Source organism: Trematomus bernacchii, unplaced genomic scaffold, assembly GCF_902827165.1.
Source record: "Trematomus bernacchii unplaced genomic scaffold, fTreBer1.1, whole genome shotgun sequence".
In the NCBI taxonomy this organism is placed as follows: Eukaryota; Metazoa; Chordata; class Actinopteri; order Perciformes; family Nototheniidae; genus Trematomus; species Trematomus bernacchii.
Window position 1 is genome coordinate 13,457,097 of NW_022987828.1, and position 22,004 is coordinate 13,479,100.

Sequence of the window (22,004 nt, forward strand, 5' to 3'; positions counted from 1 at the left end):
CAAAAGTAGCAGCGCTTTGGACACAGGCCAGGTGTGTGTGTGTGTGTGTGTGTGTGTGTGTGTGTGTGTGTGTGTGTGTGTGTGTGTGTGTGTGTGTGTGTGTGTGTGTGTGTGTGTGTGTGTGTGTGTGTGTGTGTGTGTGTGTGTGTGTGTGTGTGAGAGAATACTTGGGTGTGCTCTTATTAGTGACTGACACATACAAAATATAAAAACATGTACCTTCCTCCTCTGGAGACAACAATGGAACAATTTTGAAAAGGAAGATCTGATTATTTTGGTATCTTTGGGTAAAAACCTGATCTGTGTTATGCAAGGTGAATAATGGGCTGAAGGAGGCAGAGTAGAGGAAGCTTGTTTAGAAAGGATTGGATCAGATAGGCTATACATGAGAATATTGCAGTTGGAGGGGAAGTTATTTCTTGATGACTTCCTCTTTCAGTTTGTCAGCCAGATGTTTTCTCTTCTGGAGTTTCTTCTTCTCCTCAGCAGATATCTCCTGTGTAAAGACAGCGGAGCAGGCGTTAGAGTTAAAAACCAGATACAAAAGATTAAAGATTGCTTATGAGAAAATGTTGAGGGAGTGAAAAATCAGCGGGAAAAACCACCAAGCACACGTAAGACCACAACTACAACTACTAAGCACAAGCAGCTCAGGGTTACCACATCTACTTTACCGTCAAATTCAAGGGACTTTCAAGAACTTTCCAGGCACAATTCACTCAAAATTCAAGGACCGAACATGGAACAGTTTGACACACGGTTCACGCTTTCTAATTGTAGCACTCTCAGGGGCAGTTAGTGCGTGAAACAATGATGCAAAAGCGGGAGACATAAATGCACACAGTGGAACGTAGCCTGTTTACTAGCAATTTGAGAACATTTCAATTTCTGTTTTCGCACAAGTTTTCAAGGCCTTGATTTCAACCTTGGAACCCCAAACTTTCACAAACGATCCATGGCAAACATGTCAGCTGGTATTGTAAATATCACTATACTACGGGTTTTAAAAGTAGTATCAAATAACAAAATAGGTATGAAGCTGTAAACATCTGAAGAGGATATGTTTGTAAATGAAAATGCTAGCTTTCGAACGTTAAGCATACAAATAGATTTTCATTGGGTTCGATTCTCAATCCACGATATTAATGAGACCTTATTCTCATGACTTTGAGGAGTAAAAGAGCTCAGACTGTTCCTTTGCTGAGCTTGAGTGATGGAGGAGTTTCAGTACGTTTGTGTGAGACAGTACAACAGACAGAAGGGAGAGCCTAACACCACACTACGCATGTACGAGTACACGTGTTCACATCGGGCAGCTAACGGATCACCTTCTGTTTGGAGGAGTGAGCAGAGTGCTGTGCTGGAGCAAGAGGAGCAGGAGGAGGTAGGGGGGTACAGACCCCGTTACTCTGGGACTGCCCCACTGCCTCCTGACAAGCAGCCAGGTCAGACACAGGCAGAGAGAAATGTAAGAACAACAACCCAAATAAACAAGTCACACAGAAGGTTAACGGAAAAAACAGGAGGGAAAATGTGGGTTAAAGAAAATCAGGTGAAATCGAGAATGTCGTTTTTATAATAATAATAATAATAATAATAATAATAATAATAATTTAGATTCCTATAGCGCCTTTCAAGAAACCCAAGGACGCTTTACAATGGGAGATAACAAAGATTGGGAAATCAAAGATAAAAATGTGACCAAAATGAAAAGTATGGATATGGATCATTTCCTTACTTGATTTCTGAAGAACATTACCATAATATTAGGAAATAGTGAGTAGTTAATTGGTCTCACATCATTAGCCATATTCTGCTACATTTTAAGGTTCAAGGAGGGACAGTAAGAGGCTGTAGTTACCGGGGTAACGACAGCGGGAGCCTCCTCTGGTACGATGGTCTGTTTGGGTTTCTGCTGTTCTTTTTTCAGAGCGTGCAGCTTGTCTCTCTGCTGTCGCAGATATGCTGCCCTCTGCTGGAGCTGCTCCTGCTGAGACACTGACAACTCCTGAGGGGGGGAGGAAAACCAGAAGAGGGCTTAAAATAAAAAGGTGTTTTGGGGCATTAATTGGGAAGAAATCCAGTAGAAACAGGAAAAATGTATTGTTGTGCCATCATACATAGTGTGTTCTAGAAACGAGAGTTGTAATGAATGTGTTTGCTATGCACCAAAGTGATCTTAGCTGTTAAAATCTGCAGATTCCTTACCAGGGTATATGCAGGAATCCTGAAGTCAAATGTAATACCTTTTAAGACCTACAGAAAAATGTATGGAAAGGGTCTTAAAGAGAACCTTTCCATACATTTTAAGACCTCATCGCCACTTCGAGTTTTAACCGGTTACATTGGCGACACACTTTACCTCACATTTACTATATACAGTATTGATTGTCCTTCCTCCTTATCTTCCAACCATTTGGACGCAAACTTGCATTTCCCCATAACGATGTTGCTTAACAACCGGCGTAAACGGGCCTTCGCGCGCTATCAAGCAGTGAGCGCGATGTCCTGTTCAGATGACGTCAAATCCAACGGGACGCCATAAATAAACTACACAGAATCACACTGCACATCTACGCAATGATTACATTCAGGCAGACTGTAGAATACAACCTCTTTGGACAATTGATATACTTATTGAAAACAAGCTACAAAATGTAATACCTTGGGAAATGCAGTTTAATACTTTTTAAGACTTCATTTTCGCTAAATTGATTTATCAACTTTTAATACTTTTTAAGACCCCGCGGACACCCTGTCTTTATATTGTGACTTTGTCTAAAAGAAAGGCTTCGTAACACAGAATTTAATTGTGTCAGTAATTTATAACTTCATTTCACAGTCCCTCTGTGGGACTAATAAAGGTATTCTGATTCTGTAAGGTGTACACATCTATGTTATTCTCATATTGTATATAACCCACAGAGCTGTGCTAAAGGAAGCAAGGGGAAGAAGGACAGACTCACGGTGTATGGCTTGGAGAAGCCGGCCTCCCTGTGAGCCTCCTCCAGCCAGCCCTCGGGGGGGGTCAGGCTGCTGCTCTGCTCCCTGGACCCTGCACTGAGGGGGGGCTCACCAGACTTCACTGGAGGTCTCACTGCAGGAAGGACTCTGGACTCCACACCGTTACTGCCGCAATCTGCACACACATATTCAATCAGTGTGCAGCAGACACAAACATGTGGTTTATTTACCAGATAAACAATAGAACACCATTCTTCTGTACACACAGTACTCCTTCAGAGGGGGAATTGGCCTTTTCAAACTATACTTTTGATATATCTTCTTCTGAGTTACCTGCGGAGGGTTTAGAAGTGGAGCTGCTCTTGGCTGCACTTTTCTTCTCTCCACCTCCTCGAGCTGACGTCTTTCTCTCATCGGTTGTGACAGGTCTGCTGTTGAGCTGGAGGGAAGGATCAGAGACAATAATACATGTTGGACAGATGACCCAGACATTGCATCAGATTCAGCCCAGTATTGCAACTACAGATGAACCATTTCACAGATATCACAGGAGTGAAGCTGACGATTATCATGCTGTGCACAGGGCTGATCTACAAAGATGAATCTAAAGAACTACGTCCCATTCACCCTGCAGTCAGCAAATGGTTTTAATCTATTGATAAAAGCAACTTAAGTCTAAAACTACAAAGCTTCTTTATGATCTACCTACTGACGCAGGCTATGAAAGCCCAATTTCCTGCTCATACTTTTGTACCGTACAGTTAATTAGAATTTCAGGATCAATCACTGATGCTTTACTGTTAAGAGCATGCAGAACCTTATTTACACAAGTTGAGTTTTTATTAACCTGCCCTTTTTATACAGTTAGCTGATACAGATACAGTCAAAAAGGTATCAATGCATCCTCAGATAGAGCAGTAAACTACTGTTGATTATTAGGTCACTAACTGAAATGCTACTATACTTCTACTTGGGGTTCAATTACCAGATTAGCCTCAGGGACTGTGTTTCCGTTCACTAGTGGGGGGGCATGGTGACCGTTACTCTGGCTGCTGTCACCTCTCCCCTCCGCTTTGGCCTTAGCATGGAATAATGACACATTGGAGACATTATTATAAAGAATCGAGTGGACTGTAACGGGAAAGGGATGTTGGAAATAACTATTTATCATTGGTAGCATCAGTTTTTGAACGGTAAAAGTCTGAATTGATAGGAAAAAAAAGTTAAGAAGTGGTTTGGTGTAAGTTTGCACGTCTCATTTGGCTCGTACAGCTCATGGTGTCTCACCTTGGCAGCGCCGCTCGGTTGGCTGGCGGCAGAGGAGGTATTTTGGGCTTCGCTGCTTTCTGCCAATCGCTTATCAGAGCTGCTGCCAACCTTGTGCTCTAAAAGCAGCCTCCTGGACATTTCCTTATCATACTCATCTTTTGACTTCCTGAGGACAAAGTAGCAGAAGATAAATACACATTTTAGAATTGATGCAGGGCACATTGTCTGAACTTTTGCTATGCATAAATTGTCTTGTGCAGAAATAATTATTCCCTACACCAATTATGTTTTCGGTTAAGTTTGTTTGTCAGCAGGATAACTGAAGAACTACAGGTCCATGGGCCAAGGATACATCGATTACATTTTTGGAGCAGATCCAAATCTGATGGCTCATGCACATATGATGTTTCACTCTCCTTAAGATGGAGAGGTGGAGCATTTGGCCTAGCCTACTTAAACCAAGTGTGATTAGTAGCCCAGGTGTGATAAGAGATTAGTTTATATAAAGTTAAAGATCTATTATACATGTAATCCTTGGCTAATTGCACAAATGAACTAGAAAAAGACACTTTGCCCTGGCCTTACCAGGGCACCACACTGATCCTTTAATTTGATTAATTTAACAACTTCATTTGCCTTAGAGGAGATTTTCTCAAAGCATTATCCAGCGTGTTTGCATATAGAAAGAGATGTAAAAGAAGGAAAGGACGGTCTATTAGTTGATATTCACAAGAAAAGCTTTATGACACTGATAGCTAAATTAAATTACAAGTAAAAGCATAATCATGCATTATAGTGGTTTGATGTATTTTTACAGGTGCACACAATTACTTAACTAGCTATATGTGTAAATGCAGTATATTGCATCATTTGTCTTAAATTGTTTGGTAGGCTGATTGTTATATTAGAATATTCTTCCAGTGCATTACGTTTTCACACAAAGGGCCAAAACGGTGACATTAAACATTTAGTATCTTGGAGTTTCCCAAAGGGCCTCCCACTTTATTTTAAATTCAAACTAAAATCAACGGGGGGAATGCAGAATGATGCAGCTCTGATCAGCAGCCAAGGTATCCTCGTAAAACAATGAGGATAAAAATACTAATAATCTCAGTTGGTTGTTTAGTGTTAATCTCTCCACCCTAATTTAGCTGCACCCTAAGGAGCTTAACTGCGGTCCCATTAAGTCAGTGTTCTACTTGGCCCCGCGGCCACGAGCAAAATCCCATTAGAGAGCAGGGCAGCGGCTTCTGACACCCGGCACACGGACAGTGGAGGCATAAGGAAAATGTGGAAATATTAGAACAGCATAATAAGGAAAAACTCACACCTAATTAAATAATGAAAAAGTACAAAATTGATTAGATAAGTATATATCTAAGTATACTTACTGTGAGAGGTTTTTCAGAATGCATTTATTGTGGCATTTCAGCCTTAATACATAAAGAGAAACTACATTTCATTACACTTTTTACATAAGAATGATTTTTGTGCTTTATTTCAGAAATAAAAAGGGACAGTATGTAGGATTTGTTTTTCAGAAAAAGAGGTGGCTTTCAGGTAATTTAAAAACATGAAAAGCCCTGCCAAAAGCCTGTACTAGGTTGATTGAAGAAACTTAAAGGTCCAACATGGCAGACTCCCACATCTACTCTATATGTAGATATGAAGAGCTCATTCACACATAACACTCATTTAAAAACATACTTTTACATATTATAATAAGGATAATAATAAAAGTTTGATTCTACCTTTGAATCTATCGTTCATGCATGCTAACTTTGTCCATCATTGAGGTCAGGATATTTAATACATTCAAATCCTAGTTTCTAGATTTACAGTTTTTTGTGTTTTCCTGAAATGAAACTCTTAGCCACTGCAAGAACTTAAAATATGATAATACTAAAGGGGGTAGAGGGAGAGGAAGAAGATAACAAGAGTGAGACAGAGAGTAGAAGAAAAAAATAATATGTGACTTACTTGAGAACCTCCTGCAGGATTTTCATCTCCTGATCCTGCAGCTCCGTCATCACGTCCACTCCGTCGGTCAGACACTCTGGGAGGGCCCCTACACACAGCAGGCATGTTAGGGGGGGCTTCATCAGGAGTGATTTCCTGTCTGGGAGTGTGTGTTAATCCAGCCTACCGTTCATTTCTTTGATGACACTGAGGGCTTGAAGCTGCAGCTCCGTGTTCTTCTGGACCATCAGTGAGCGAAACATCTGGAAGTCATCTGTAGCCAGAACTGGCTGGAACACCGACTGTACAACAAATACAATACACATAGAAGACCATGAGAAATAACTGTCGCAAAAAGACAACAAAGTATAAATGGCATAACCACTAGCTAGCTGGTGTAAAAAGTATCATGAAGGCTAACCTCCTCTTGCATAGCTACTCTCTGGTCAAGAGAGGTAAAAAAAAACGTTACAGCAAATACATCGAGATATTGACAGATTTGAAAATGCTATTGCTGACTGGCTATACATAAAACACATTCTCCATTGTGGTTTATTTTTTAGCAACAGTGCTGGGACCAAATGTGCTTGATTTTTTCCACCGATAGGCGTATCTCTGCATTATATAAATGAATCCTGTACTATAAAAAACTAAATCATGAATTGTCAATGTTCCTATGAGATCATCATTGCCTGTTAACCCCTGTGGATCAGTACAGGATGTTCAGTTCTTTCAGCATGGGAGACTTTTGACTAAGCAAGCTATGTTTGCAAACAGAATACTACTTAGGCCTAATCTATCACACAAGCTTCCTGTCTTTATTCAAGGGTCTGTCCACCATGTAGGCTAATGCTAGGCAAATGTTTCCAAACAAGATTAAATACAAGTTCAGAGTTGCTAGTTAACAGGTCTCCACGTTCTGAATCCCAAACCTACAGTATAAGCTGTTTCTACTTACTACTGTTGGTATGACTGCATGAGACTGCTCAATGTATAACTTCTGGTAAAGTTAATCTCTGTTTTGGGAGACTCTTACCTGGTTTGTAATAATTTAGTGGAAATGAATGATATCCAGTTTTACTGAGGATAATGATAAGTACCGATCTCCGCCAATCTGAAACTAATATAAGTACAATATTAACATGGCTATTTAAGTGCAAAAACACATTTTAAAACATCATGTTAGTTGGCAATTTAGCTTAACCTGTTTTGGGTGAACAGTTACAACTTTGCAAAACTGTAAGTTAATTAACAACAAACCTTACATGAATAACTGAGGAGCTGTTGTTTTTCCAACTGACTAAACAAAAGGGTTGCAGTGGTGTGCATGAATCCTCGAAAAAACTTATACCATCATAAAACTATGTAAACCTAGCAGGAGCTCATTTTGGCTATAGATAAAAGTATCTTCCGTTATAATAACACCTTCAAATTAAAGTAGGCCAAGGTCAATTTCGCCCAAACAGTTGTCGATAGTCTGCCATAAGGAGTACTGAATATATAGATATAGTTGACAGGCCACATGGTGCTGCAAAATTTGAATAAAATATAATGTAAATATTAAAAGAGCATCATCATGAACATGTCATGTAAGGTTTTCGTTAGAGTTAAAAAGTATTTTCGGACACTTTGTTGCAGCAACATTAGATGTGTGTGTGTGTGTGTGTGTGTGTGTGTGTGTTGTGTGTTGTGTGTGTGTGTGTGTGTGTGTGTTGTGTGTGTGTGTGTGTGTGTGTGTGTGTGTGTGTGTGTGTGTGTGTGTGTGTGTGTGTGTGTGTGTGTGTGTGTGTGTGTGTGTGTGTGTGTTGTGTGTGTGTGTGTGTGTGTGTGTGTGTGTGTGTGTGTGTGTGTGTGTGTGTGTGTGAGTGAATCATACAAAAATAACAATGATCCCACTTTCTTCCTAGGGGTACAAGTAAAATACATTCTCAGTATTATATATGGCTTCAGGTATAAGCAGGACACCCGTGGTCCCATTCCCTCCCATCAGGTTCACTGGCAGGCTGACGGGGTGTGCCACCACAGACTGGGTGCCAACAGGGAGCTTAAAGTACCTGCAGGGTTTTGGTCTTGGCAAAAGGAGAGGTGCATGCGTCCAGAAACTGCTGCTCGTTGATGCCAACCTCCTGCATGTAATTCCCCAGCAGAGTCTCCACCTACAAAACAAAGCAGCTTACATAAGTCCAGTTTAATGAGTCAGCAAGAGAAAACCACGAATGAGTTGATTTTGATGAGGCAAATGCAATTTGACACAACTGGGCCAAGGACTGTACTCACCAATTTCTTATACTGCAGGTGGATGTCTGTGTATGATAACTTATTCTCATCTTCATCATCAAACACTAAGAAAAGGCCAAATTAAAAACACAAATGATATCAATTCAACATCAATATTCTGTCCAGAGAATACTTGTAAAGTAACTAAGTAGATGTACTCAAGTTCTTAAGTACAATTTTCATTCATTTAAATTAGCTGCACCTTTACCAGCTTTAATAAATATTAATTAATTGATCATTATAATCAAAACATATGATATATATTGTTCTGAAATGGATCTGCAAAATTAGTACTTTTACTTTTGATACTTTAAGTATATTTTAAAGGCCAATACTTTTGTGCTCTTACTTGAGTAACATTTCAATTTCAGGACTTTTACTTGTTAGTATTCCTACACTTTGTTACTTCTACTTTTACTTAAGTAGAAGATCTGAGTACTTCTCCCACCTCAGTATATATGACCTTTTTGATAGCTGAGGTTTCTACTTTGCTTGCTAGTTAAATACTTTTTCTGTTATGATTCTCTAATTGTGTCCTTTGTGACTTCATATTGACTTTATGCTATTACAGTCTGATTAACTTGCACAAAAAACGTTTATTAACAAAAGTGTAAAGTTAGTGAACGGTACAAAGTATCATAGCCTGACAAAATGTCAACAAAACATTGTTAGCCTTAGCTTAGCCACCGCGCTAACGCTCCACACATCTCCAAAGAGGTAGCCAGAAGTCTTCAAATTGCTGTTTTTTTTAAATACCTTACCTGTACATTTGTTTTCCATGAAGTCCGAGACAGGAATGACCCACTCGGGACTCCCCAGGTAGCCAACGATGCTCTCCACAATCCACTCACTGTCTTCCTCAGCCATGGTGGCTGCTGCTCGGTAAAAACAACAACACCAGCCCGGCGATGTTCGTCAGTCCTGCGGGTCCCGCTCCGCTACAGCACGAAGAAACACAACCCGAAATGATGGGAAAAGACATCTGGTGTGTTGTTCTTCATGAAGGAGTCTCTTCTGAGCGTAGCAGAGGCGGTTTAGCCCTGTCTCTCTCGACGGGACGGTCTCCGGGAAGAAAAGCGCACTCATGAATTTGAAGCCCGGACTGGTGACGCTTAATCGGTTGCTAAGGTAACTGTTACGTCAATCCGTTGGTGCTCAAACCCAGACAGGTATGAGTGTGTGACACATTAAACATTAAAAAAGACTAGAGTAACTAAGTACATTTACTCAAGTACACCCTTTAAGTTTATTTATTTATTTGTATTATATATAGGGCAGGCTACTATTTTGCATGTTCTTTCCCACTATGACTTTGTATGTCATTAAGTATGGTATTCCTGTCATGTTATGTTTTTTTCTTGTTGGCTGTTCTGTTTGTCTTCTATGTTGAAGAAGGGAAGCATGATTGCCAACCCAAACAAGTCTGTGCTATTGCTTACACCTGTATGCTTCTTCTCAATACAAATATTTGAAACATTTACTCAAGTACAATTTTAAGGGATTTGTACTTAACTAATTATTATTAATTATGATTTCAATGTTTTAATATTATACACTTCTACCCTACTACAATAGGTCAATGGTGTACTTTTACTCCACTCCACCTTTTCTTACTTTGCAGATTTTGATTAATAATGTAAAATATAGTCAACACTTTAGTTACGCCTGCAACATTCAAAATCTACCCTGAAGTCAACAAAGTAATGTAATTTAACTGCACCTTTACAAGCTCTGATACCACTGAAATGCAACAAGAAATTATAATGAAAACATATCATATATATTGTTCTGGAAAAGGCCAATCTGCATAATGAGTACTAAGAATTGACTTTAAGTACACGATCTCAGTACTTCTTCCACCTCTGCACTTATATTTACAAAAAAATGAACAATATCGTTATACTATGAAGAAATATTATGAAAATATTAAAAGAATAATGCATTTTTCCTATAAGTTTATGTTTATGGAGTTTATTTATCCAGGTATTATGTTATAAATTGTTTCAATTATCATCGTGTTTAAAAAATATATATTTTATGTTATTTAAATTCACTATGTTAAACTTGTATGTCTGAAATGGTTGAACATTGACTTTTTTCCATAAAACAAAACAAACCAGGTGTCATTTGGATGCACTGAAGATGAGTTACAGATCACATTTTTACAAAAACATATAACCATTTGATACATCTCAGCAACATGTTGCCTTGCTGTGTTTGCATCTTGATTTGTATTTGTGGATTGCAATACAGCATTTAAAATGTCTGTGCCACTTTTACCTTTCAGTGAGTTGGGTGTCAAACTGAAATACACAGTGGGCCAAAATAAAAAAATGGGTACTAGTCGAGGGCCGGACTGGTTCAATGTTTATTGCAAAACTTATTGAAATGAACTTATTGCACATATTAAACCTGGAATTAACAAAGCTTAAATGATTGCCTATAAAAACAACATTAAATAATCAGTTGCATTCATTTCTTATGGCTCTCTCTGTGAGATGATTAGATTGATTACATTTTTCCACAGGCCAACAACAGCTTCAAAAAACAATTTCCCTCAAAGAAAAAAACAAACATGTCCTGTTGTCTCAAGAAGAAAAGTGCAAAAAGGAAACATCCATTGAAACTCAGTTTGCTGCTCTGTGATGCTAGTTCAAGCCAGATACTTGGCATCTCATCTTGGGTGCAAGCTCATCAATGTTTGGGGTCAGGCTCTGAGCTGAGGAAATCCTCAGGATTGAGTGAAGGTGTACGTGCAATATACCGGCGGGCCAGATCTAATGGTAATTAAAAATTATCCTGCGGGCCAAAATTAAATCCACCAAGGGCCTGATTAGGCCCCCGGGCCTTGAGTTTGACACATGTGGGTTAAGGGAACGGCCCATTAGGGTTACACAGGGCCTGACTGACAGCCACAGTGCGGTAAGGATTAACTTCTGAGGTAAGCCATCCTGCTTTAATTAACAGCCTTTGTGTTAAGCAAACACAAATCACTTACACTAAGCACAAACACACCCACACATACAAAGATTAGAGTATATATATTTTTTATTAAGAGTAAAAACATAGCGATCATATAATTCAGTAGTTTGCATTATCAAGAGTGTTTAATAAATATACATTCCTTCTGTTGTTTTGTTTTTTTAAAGGTATATATGCTTTCATTATGATCATTATTATCTCTTAAAAGACTCATAGCTTCTGTGCACAGTTCATAAAGGCAGGGCATGCAAGCAGCAGTCATGCCGAAACAAGTCAATAGAATAAAGGTAGGCGACAAAGCTTTAACAGTGAACATTTAAATGGGCTCAGACAGTTAGTATGTCAGTCTGTAACACTTGGCAGCTACCTTAAAACCCATCCAGAATATTCATCCATCTATCCTGTATATTTCACAAAGTATTCAGCAAATATTGCTCAGTTTTTTAAAAGTGTGTTATGGAAACCTTCCTATTATTTGTGTAGCAGTAGCAGATTGTAAACAGTTGCTGATTAAAGGTTGAGTTGTGTTCCTTGCTAACTGGAAAATATTCACTGTTTTAATTATCAAAATAGTTTGAACATAAAATGTAAACTAAAAGCGGGTGTACAGGGTGATTAGCAGCATTCCTGCCCCCTGTACAACAATACTATAATAGCAGCGTAAACTGAATCTGACTCCAGACCAGCTGTCAAGCAGCACAGCGTGTTGATGTAATGCTTTGCAAGACAATATGTTGTTATTGAGATAATACTCATTAAGCTCTACTCACTCTATATGGAGAAGCTGTTCTACAAATGAAACAGATGATAGTGCTTGGTTCATATAAGAGTCATGAAATGAATACAGAAAGAGAAAACGTGCAAACACAGAAGCATGGGAAGTTGTGTTTTGTTTTATGCATGTTATCGTTTAACATGTACCTATTGCGTTCATTAAATGATTTCTGATCAGGCTACATTAACAATACATTTACTTGCAACCTACAATATGTGTGTTTTAAAAAAAGATCTTCTGATAATCTCAAACCAATAAATGGTAGCTATCAGGCGTGTGGCGCAGTGCATTGTACGTAGGTGTTCGGATCAGGGGAGCACAGGTTCAAACCCCACTGCAGTCAGCATGTCGTTGTGTCCCTGGGCAAGACACTTCACCCCAAATTGCTCCTGTGGGGATTGTCCACAGTAGTGAGTATGTAAGTCGCTTTGGATAAAAGCGTCTAACAAGTATCATGTAATGTATCAACATCATTATTGTTCAAAAATTAGCAGGAAAAACCTCTGCTGCCGTTTATACGCTTCATAAGAAGTGGCATATAGACAGCAGTGGTTAAAAATACATTGGTTAAGAAAGTAAGAAATGTTTTTTTCTCAAGACAGCCTCTAGATGGCAGAAGTTATCCATCATGACCGGATTTAAATAGTCAATTGGTGTGTTTTCTGATATCCAACAATAATGGTGCAATATATAATTCTTACAGCCAAACCTTTTATGCATTCTGTTGTAAAAGTGTTGTGGCGGAATTAAAGGGGACATAACATAAAAGCCTCACTTGTGCAGTTCTTGTGCACATACATTTGGGTATCTGGTGTAATTACAAGCTTAAAAACATGGGATTCAACAAGCTATTCAGATGTGGCTCATTTAGGAACTGAAAATATAATGTGAACCTGGAAATTAACATGTTTCCTTAAAAGTATACAACAGTTATTCCTGCTATAAGTTATTTCAAAAGACACACTCATTTCACCTCATGCTTTCACGTTAAAGCTCTGAGCATCAGGTTCAGCATATTTCTCATCAAACATCACTATCTTTCTGGAAATGTTTCCTTTATTATTGGCTTTGGAAGTAAAAAGAAATTCTAGCAACATAAAATCTAAAGCATTGTTGCAAAAAGTCCCACAAAGAGTGTGTAAAGGTATTAGACATTTAAAAAATGCAAATAAAAGCTGATACCAGCTTTCATTGAAAAGTGTTCTTTCATGAAGTTTTTCCTTTACCCCACGGTAAAGGTAATAATACATCAGTCAGAGGAGACAAGTAACAGTGTCCTTGAAATTAAATTGCAGCAACTGCAACTGTCAGGCTCTGTTCAAAATGCATTGTATTGATTGGACAGCAGAGACCCTCTGGCCCTTCTTCTACCTGCTTCTTTAGTATTTGTTCAATAAATCACATTGCATTCGGCAGAATACTATAGGTACCCATTCGATCTATCTTCTCTTCCTAGGATTTATATTTGGTAACTTAAATGATTATAAGAAGCCATTCAGATCTATAGCTCCTCTTCCTCCTGGGGACAACATCTGCCTTTCACAAAAACCAATGAAGGCTGTCGTTTTTCACTGGCAGCGTCTGATTGAAAATACACACCTTAGTATATTTGGTGTTGTGGAGTAGAATATGTGCATCATCCAATTCAATATTACCGCCCTTAAAATAAAACATTTTTATTGTACACCAACCGGCTATTCAGAGATATACGGTGTCTCAAGTCTTGGGTTAAACCAGCTGTCTGTACAGTGTTTTAGTGCTTCTGGTATTGAGGATAAATCATGGTGGTCCTGATGTGATCAATTCCTTTAGAGCCCCAGCCTCTCAACTCTGGGTCAGAACTCAAAATGAGTTATGGGTTAAATTCCAGGAATAATGGAATTAAAATCAGAAAGTTGGTGCGACAAATTAAATATAAAATATGACTGGGATCTGTGTTAATATATACACACAGGGTTGTTTTCTATTAATATCATTTGACATTAGAACATCTGAACCCATTACTGAACAGATGGTCTCAGGTTGCTTTGTTCGAATAACTTATAAATAGGTTATCAGTTTTAGAAGTAACAATTTAAATGCACAGCAACTTATTCAGAATACTGCTGGAGCTACACAAACAGAATTAAGAGGCGATAATAGATACAAAACATGTGAAGTTGTGTCGTAAATCTTCCATGACTTTAGAGTGTTCCTAAATGCTAAATGCAGCTATTGTAGCTACACTGCTTCCAATCTCTGCATATTCATGCAGGCGTAATTTCCCCTTTTAAAGGGTGATAAATAATGACTGCCACAAACATCTAAAGTGGCATATAATAATTAGGCAATCAAAAATATTTAATCTGTTTCCTTGGCTTGAGAGATCTCAACAAGGAGAGGAGAAAGATTAAATAAGTAGCAAAGTTGTACGTTTATATATCTGTATTATCCAGTGTTTCTTCTCCACCAAAATGTTTTGGTTTCATTCTTAAAAAATCTGTCAAAAGTGCCAGACTGCATCAGAGCATATACTTTCCTTCCTGAGTTCTTTCATGAACATGATCAAGTCCTTCAAACCAAATATCACTTAAATATCTTCAACGTTTTTCAAAATGGCAACAACAAATTGCTACAAAGATCCAGTCCATTGTACCTGGAAGAGAGTAGTTCTCATTAAGCTCCTCGGTCACAGCGACCCGTTTAAGATCTCTCTGCTGCCGCTGCTCTCAGCTGACTGACTGGGCGGATCCATTGGATTGTCTTGGTGATTACCTTTGATTTGAACCTGTCTGCTGTCAAGGTCATGGCTCATTTTGACTTGTCCCCTCTCTTGGTAACTGTCTATAATTGGCTCCAGCCCATCGGCCTTGCCTTGCAGAGCAATTTTGCTAAGTCTGTCGTCATGGTGCTTTGTTTTAACATGGGCCTGTCCATCATCTTGGTGTTTGTGTCTAATTGGTGCAGGTCCGTTATCATGCGGGTCTACGCTGATAGGCATTGGTGCATTGTCCAGGTGGCCAAGTTTGTCCGGCACGAGCCTGTTGATCTGCTGTGTGCTGCAGACGTTCATCTTGTTGGCCTGCAGTGAGTGGGTATAACGTGAAAACCAGTCCCTCTCGAATGCAGCCCGTAGCTGCTCCACCACTGTAGAGTTCCTCTCCTCGATGCCCTCTGGCTGACTGATCACCAGGCCTACTCCAGTGTTAAAGGTAAACTCATTCCCCAACCAGTCAAGGTTACCTGTCAGGACACCAAGCAAGAAACATATTAGTTGCCGCAGTATCAAAAACACCTTGTAGCACAACAAATAAGGCAAAAATAACATACCAAGATGACCTGAATTAGGTTTTTTAAACATTGTCATGTAGTACCATTGGATAAATGAAAATATACTACCATTGAAGATAGACTTTTATAGTCATCATTGGCCTTTTAGTGAAATACTTTTCTTTCTTTTTGAGTTAGACGGTTGAGATTATGTGAAAGTGAACCTCTCTTTCATGTGTGTGTGTTAAGTACAGAGCAGGAGCCAGGAGGTGATTAGCTTAGTTTATACAAAGCTGGAATGGGGCAATATGATGAATCTCGTTTTTTTCTTTGCAAGGTCCACCATGCTAAACATTCAAGCACTAGATTATTGAGGCGTCTATATTTTGCAAGATACAGACAACCTCGGTTTGTTCAGGTCCTTTGCCCTGACAGATGGGCTATCCTAACCACTCGAGATCAATGCATAACCTCAATAAGCTGAAAAAACAACAATTTGCTGTGTGCTTGAGGTGAGCAGAAGCATGTCATAAAGTTGAGTCGTCGATGAGCTCACCTAAATAAATGGCTCTATCTGTCACCATAAACCTGTTGTGGTTTATTCCCTGGAGACTGCCATCCCTCTGCACTCTGGGGTTGAAGAACTTCTACACACACAGATACACATGGACAGTTGTGCAGTTAGCATCGATAAAGCATATCTGTAGAGTTGAAAATACGATGTTGGCTTGTACTTACAACTTCCATTGAGCAGTTGGCCTGGTCCATGCACAGACTCCTCAAGGACCAGAGGAAGTTAAAGCTAAGTGGTTGAGTCTTTTCCCAGCAACTTATCAGCAGACGAACCTGGACCTTCCTCAGGATCAGAGCCTCCCGGATAAGAGCGTCGATACGAGACCAGTAACTTGGCACAGGAACAAACAAAGAGTTTAAATCACTTGAACCAAAGCAAAGCATAACATTTTTTAATGATAAGAGCCCATCCAAAGAAATTAAAAAGTGGTTCTTACCTTTGAGTGTTGCGGCTCAAGAGGGGCAGGTAATCTATGATGGAGATATATATGAATTGGCGAGCCTCCTGGATGACCCTTGAAATGGCTTCCAGATCACTGCTACGATCTTTGGGCTTGAAAAAATCTGGGGAGCTCTGTCGCCAGAGAAGAAGTCATGCAAAGACAAGTAGGTAGTGTTAGCATTGCATGATCAGAGGATGCACAATCAGTGACTATCTGCTAAAAAATATTGGTAAATAGATGTTTATTACCACAGTGACTCAGAGGGAAATCTTAATAATATGCAGAATGATTCGTTTTCAGAACTGTTTTCATTAAAATAACCAATGCCATCTTTATCGTTTACCAGAATTACACACATTTGATTGTCTTTCTTTGTTTTATGTATGTGTGTTGGTGTTTGTCAGTGCTCATGTCTTGAAGTTTCAGTTTACATTCTTGCTGACAGACACTTCTACATGTTTAAGTGTGTACTTGGTGTGCGCTTTTTTTGTGTTGATATGAATCTTTAGGGACGGACAGCTCAGCCACATTTGCTGCAGGTAGGATGACATCCCCATCAATCATCTCCAGAAATCGGATGACACTGAAAGACACAGCGTCCTGCAGAGACACTCAGCATGAAACATTGAACTAACTGTCACTTCGACTGGAGATGGGAATACTTGAGTGTGCTGTACTTAAAGTTAGAGCAAGAATGCCATAATATGTGTTTTCGAGTGTGAATGCAACGCGTTTTTTCAACCCCATTACTTCTGGGAATGAAGCAAAAAGTTACATTTTAAGTACTTGAAGGCAAAGGACATCAGTGAACAATATTACCCATGTCCATTTGATGTCTGAATTAATATACCTTTATCATTCATAATGTTGACATCACATTGCCTAATTTCCATTCTGGCAACCTTATCTGAGGTCTAATCAATCAGTGACTCAAAACACCTGAGTGGGTGTTTACACAGGTGTGTTTTGTGTCTCTTCCTAATGACTACATAGACAGCACTATACTATTAGTATCCTAACCAATGCCGAAATACACAGCAATTCACAGCAAACATCTAACTTGTATTAACAGGAAACACACAGGTGAAACACATTTCGTTAACGATGGCTGCTTCCAACATCCAACTTTTTCACCCACAGAACTTTTGGTTTATTCAAAAATGTAAAATGAATTTTTTAGGTGAAACCTTGTGCAAACGTTTTTATCAGAGTATAAATAACAACATATTAAAACACATATGTATTTTCTCATTTCAATCCTGGATGAAACTAAATCAAACACTAAATCTCGATGAGAGTGGCTGAGAGTTATCCGATCTAAAAACTACATTTAAATCAGTCGCTTACCGAGACGTAGGCCTGAGCCTTTGTACTGTTCAGAGTGAGCTCCAGCGGTTCGTCCCTGTTGAAAAGGGCAAAGAGGCGCTTGGACCAGAAGGAGGGGACGAAGTCTCTGTACTGGAGCCCCCAGTAGAGGCTGAACACTCGGTGGAGGTCCAGAGCCAGACAGCTGCAGTCGTACACCAACACCCCCAGCTCCTTCCTCTGGAGAGCAAACACAGTCTCTGTTAGATCATTAATGAAGACAGCCAACATTCACATCAGTATGTTTGTTATGACCCTTTCAGGATCAACAAAATGATGTGCATCACAATGTCAACACCAGATTTCCTTCTTTCCAAGTAATCTCGCTTAACCTGTCTTTTATACATCTATCCAACACTCTCGTGGCTCCTTCCTCTTGTCAACTGTCATCCAATTATAGCCCATCTTCACAACATCAGCAGGGTAATAGAAGATCTTACTGTCTCTTTGTTCACACTTTTCTTTCTTTGTTCTATTACATTTTCATTTCAACGACTCACTTGTCAATTTCAGCTTTTCAGCTTGCACATATTTTCTCTCCCTGCCTTGTTTTCATTCCTAAACAAAGCTTCAATCCCATTTACGAATGTCTTCTTTGATACAACCTATACTATCCCCCACAAAACACACTAACATGCAGAGTGCCATTTGTATCTCAAGGTGTCTGAAGATAGATACAAATGCCTAAGAAATGGGTCCCCGCTTTAATAAACCATGCAAGATTCTCAGCTTTGAAGCTAGAAGATGAAAGAAAAAATGGCTGTTCTATTTTTGCATGCCACCTCACCTTGGCTGTCCCCACTAAACGCCCTCACCCCCCACTATCTATGACTTTTGAAGAGTCTGACATATAACCTTAAATATAACCTCACTAGCATTCTTTAGTCTCCTGAAAACATTGATTTTAAGTTATTATTTAAAGTGGACCTATCATGCTATATTTAAATGATATATTGTAGGGCCATACCTATATAAGGTATATTTATACGTTTCTGTTTTCAAAATACCAAACAGATCATGCATTTTAGCCATGCCTCATTTCGCTCTATGTGCTGTTTGCTGTCTACGGGTCTGATTCTGCTGACCACGCCCCCCTGCAGGAGAGGGGAGACGTGCTCTGATCAGCTGCTGGGCTGTCAGAAGAGGGGGAGAAAAATAGATCTCCGTCCTCCGTGTTTTATTATATAGAGTCGTTATTCATTTGTTTTAAAGCTCAATAAATAACAAAGAAGACCTTTGACCGGCACTTTTCAAATTTTGATTTAAACTTTAACGGACATCTTGACCGGCGAAAGAAACTGAAACTCTGCCGCACGGTCCCCTCGTTCCTTGGAAGAGGCGGAGAGGTGGGTGTTTGTCATCTGCTGGTGGACTAACCGGAGAGAATTACAGTGCTTGCCTCAACGGGGAGGGATTGCATTGAATTAAAGCAGCGGGAGCAAACGCTTGCCTCGGGGAGGGAGAAAAAAAGCCACAGCGGAGAATAAACAGAAGGGTAACCATGGTAACTATGGGCGGGAAGTCTTCTTCGCTGCTTTTGTGGCAGACTACAGCGCCACTTACAGGCCTGGCATATGTACTACAGCGTCTCCAGCGCTTTCGAGCGGCAATGGCCGGCCGTGGCCCAACCCCACATTCCCCTGATAGGTGGAGAGTTGGCCCAATAGCCGTAGCGCCACTTCTGTGACGACATAGAAGTGTTCAAATCTGGATCAGTCTGTATCAGATCCGTTGCAGCCCCTTTTTTAGAGATTTGGGTATGGAGGAAAATAGAGAGGGTTTTGTTTTCTGACACTTGGTGAGTTCCCTGGAACACCGGGGACACATATTCATGTATAAAAGACGTACAAAAGTGCATTTTGCATGATAGGTCCCCTTTAAAGTAGAAGAGTTATGTATTACATGTGTTGAAATATATATAAATATCTTGTGTCATTTAAGTTAATTAACAGGAAATCATGACATGTTGTTTTCAGGAGGGAACACTTTTTGCATTAGAGGACTAGAAACATCAAATCAAATGTGTTTTTGTTGTTGGTCTGAGCCAGTAGAACATTTTCAAAGCAATTTACATTAGGGGATACAGAGCCTGTTTTGTAATTAAATCTGATGTTTATCCGTTGGATACCAAATGACAACAGAGAATTGAAATTGAGATTTGTAAATGTAACAATTTGCATCTTAAGAACTGAGATTATGATGTTACATGTTCTGCCACATATCTTTAAGTATGAGTATTGTTATATGTGTATTTGTGTGTTTGCATATGTTCAGGTACGAGTTAGTGTTTTGTGTGTGTTGTGTGATAAATACTGTGGCAAGGGATCTCCAGTCCATGCTGGAGCTGCCGATGTAGAAATGCTTCCTGTCCACCACCCAGAAGGAAGAGAGGATGCTGCCTCTGATCAGCGCGGTCGTGTTCACATAGTGGACTTCAGCATCTAGTAAGGGTTAGGGTTAGGATTAGGGTTAGTGGAGAGTGAGAGAGAGAACAAGAGATTAAGCAAAGAACAGACTCCTGTGTTTACTTTTGTAACATAATGACATCACTATGTAACATCTGCTTCAATTGGCTAGCGCTCTAACACATTGTAGGTGATAGGCTAAGCGGCGGGACATCTCTAAGCGGTTGACCAATCACAAGAGAGCCGGCCAACTAACCAATGAGAGCAGACTGGGCTCTGGTTTCAGACAGAGGGTGAAAAGAGGTGCTGCAGCACAGGCAGTATGAGAAAAATAAAGAGCTTTTTGAACATTAAAGCGTGGAAACATGTCACAGTAGAGACACAGATTACTAATATGAACCTGAAAGTGAGCAGAATATATCCTCTTTAAGAAACATTAAAATGAAAGAAGTTGCATGTGAGACAAAGAGAAAGATTGAAGCCGATCAGGCGGAAACAGAATCAATACAACAATGAAACACAAAGACAGAAAGGTAGAAAGAGAGTGACATAATGAAAAGATGAGCAGAACAAATAGTAAGAGCCAACAGACCGAGCTACTGTAAACGGCAGCATGTTTGAACACAGACAGGCAGAATGTATATTACAGTGTTTGGCGAGCAGATCGAGCTCAGAGGAGTCGATCATCCCGCTGGAGATCTTCAGCTGGATGCCTCGAGCTTTCAGGCCCTGCAGCTTGGACAGCAGAGCCCTGCCCTGAGGGGAACACAGCATAAATCATCTGCTGTCACGTGAAATCCATGCACTTTGTATTTAGACAAGATTCTTGTATATTGCTTAGATTGTCTCTAATATGTGCCAGTTGATTAGGCGTCCTTTGCCTGCAGCCAAAAAAGCCTGGTTTCTTTTTTGTATTGATCAAGTATAAATATTTGTGGGTGACACTTTTTTTTGTTCCTTCAGCTCCCTACGGTCATTCCTAATAGCCCCAAAAATATAAGTCATTAAACTACAGTATATAAATCACTGCCACCAGATTTCTTAAGTCACATAGATGCTGTTTTTATGAAGTATACTTTCCAAGGAAAATGACTATTGCTGTAAGGTGGGATACAGTGTTCTTGAGGCTTTAAACATACTTACAACACAGAATATCTCTACAAATTATTCTCTATACAGAATGTGTATAGGCCCTGTTTTTTATGACATATAATACTAAACCACTGGTGCCCTTTTAGAGATTACAATATAACCCTACCCCATGTTGTGATATACATATACACACATTAACTTGTATTTATTCCAAGAGAATGTCTTGCATTTTAGCTTAGTGATATTGGTAGGCTTGTTTTCAGGTTTGAACAAATGTTGCAAAAAGTGAAGCAAAGCACCCTTCATATCTTTGCATATAGTCAGCCACCACATCAGTAATGTGAGATGCTCATGCATTGCACAGCACAGTTCAGGAATATCTTGAATTTTTAAATGTTTTATGATTTGAGGTGAAAGTTAACGACAGCTAAACTTTTGGGTTGAGTCATCACACCTTAAAATAGTTCTGCAGGACAGACTCACATCGGCTACGAGAGCATCTCCACGTCTATGTCTTCTAGCTTTGCCTTTACATTATATTATATTTTCCGGTCCCAGTGAGTTATATCTTTTGGCAGCTTTTTGCAGAGTGCTGCAGGCTGAAAGGCCATTATCTCTCTCTGGCCTCGGGCTCGGCCTCAGAAAGGAAAT

At 39.6% G+C, this 22,004-nt stretch overlaps 2 protein-coding genes across 4 annotated transcripts in view; both read right to left on the reverse strand.

Moving 5' to 3' along the window:
- Positions 1-123: 123 nt before the first annotated feature.
- On the reverse strand, positions 124-9,564 carry cfap36 (cilia and flagella associated protein 36). 3 transcript variants are annotated; one of them, XM_034152020.1, is made up of 12 exons: positions 9,231-9,564; positions 8,470-8,534; positions 8,247-8,348; positions 6,380-6,494; positions 6,214-6,301; positions 4,252-4,399; positions 3,950-4,042; positions 3,298-3,403; positions 2,967-3,139; positions 1,862-2,008; positions 1,329-1,430; positions 124-496 (listed from the first exon to the last, which is right to left on the reverse strand). In XM_034152020.1, exons 1-12 carry the CDS (start codon positions 9,334-9,336, stop codon positions 413-415), a joined length of 1,329 nt encoding a protein of 442 aa, XP_034007911.1. In that variant the 5' UTR covers positions 9,337-9,564; the 3' UTR covers positions 124-412. The 3 variants fall into 3 exon arrangements, with proteins under 3 accessions (XP_034007911.1, XP_034007912.1, XP_034007913.1); XM_034152021.1 differs by lacking the exon at positions 3,950-4,042; XM_034152022.1 differs by lacking the exon at positions 1,329-1,430.
- Positions 9,565-14,795: 5,231 nt separating this feature from the next.
- Positions 14,796-22,004, reverse strand: part of LOC117499810 (inactive phospholipase D5-like) — a 51,205-nt gene continuing 43,996 nt past the window's right edge. The window contains exons 4-10 of the mRNA XM_034152440.1: positions 20,909-21,017; positions 20,170-20,297; positions 17,839-18,036; positions 16,486-16,622; positions 16,214-16,379; positions 16,032-16,122; positions 14,796-15,448 (exon numbers count right to left, since the gene is read on the reverse strand). Of these exons, the coding sequence (XP_034008331.1) occupies positions 14,895-15,448; positions 16,032-16,122; positions 16,214-16,379; positions 16,486-16,622; positions 17,839-18,036; positions 20,170-20,297; positions 20,909-21,017 (1,383 nt within the window). The 3' untranslated portion in view covers positions 14,796-14,894. The remainder of the gene's footprint in view (positions 15,449-16,031; positions 16,123-16,213; positions 16,380-16,485; positions 16,623-17,838; positions 18,037-20,169; positions 20,298-20,908; positions 21,018-22,004) is intronic.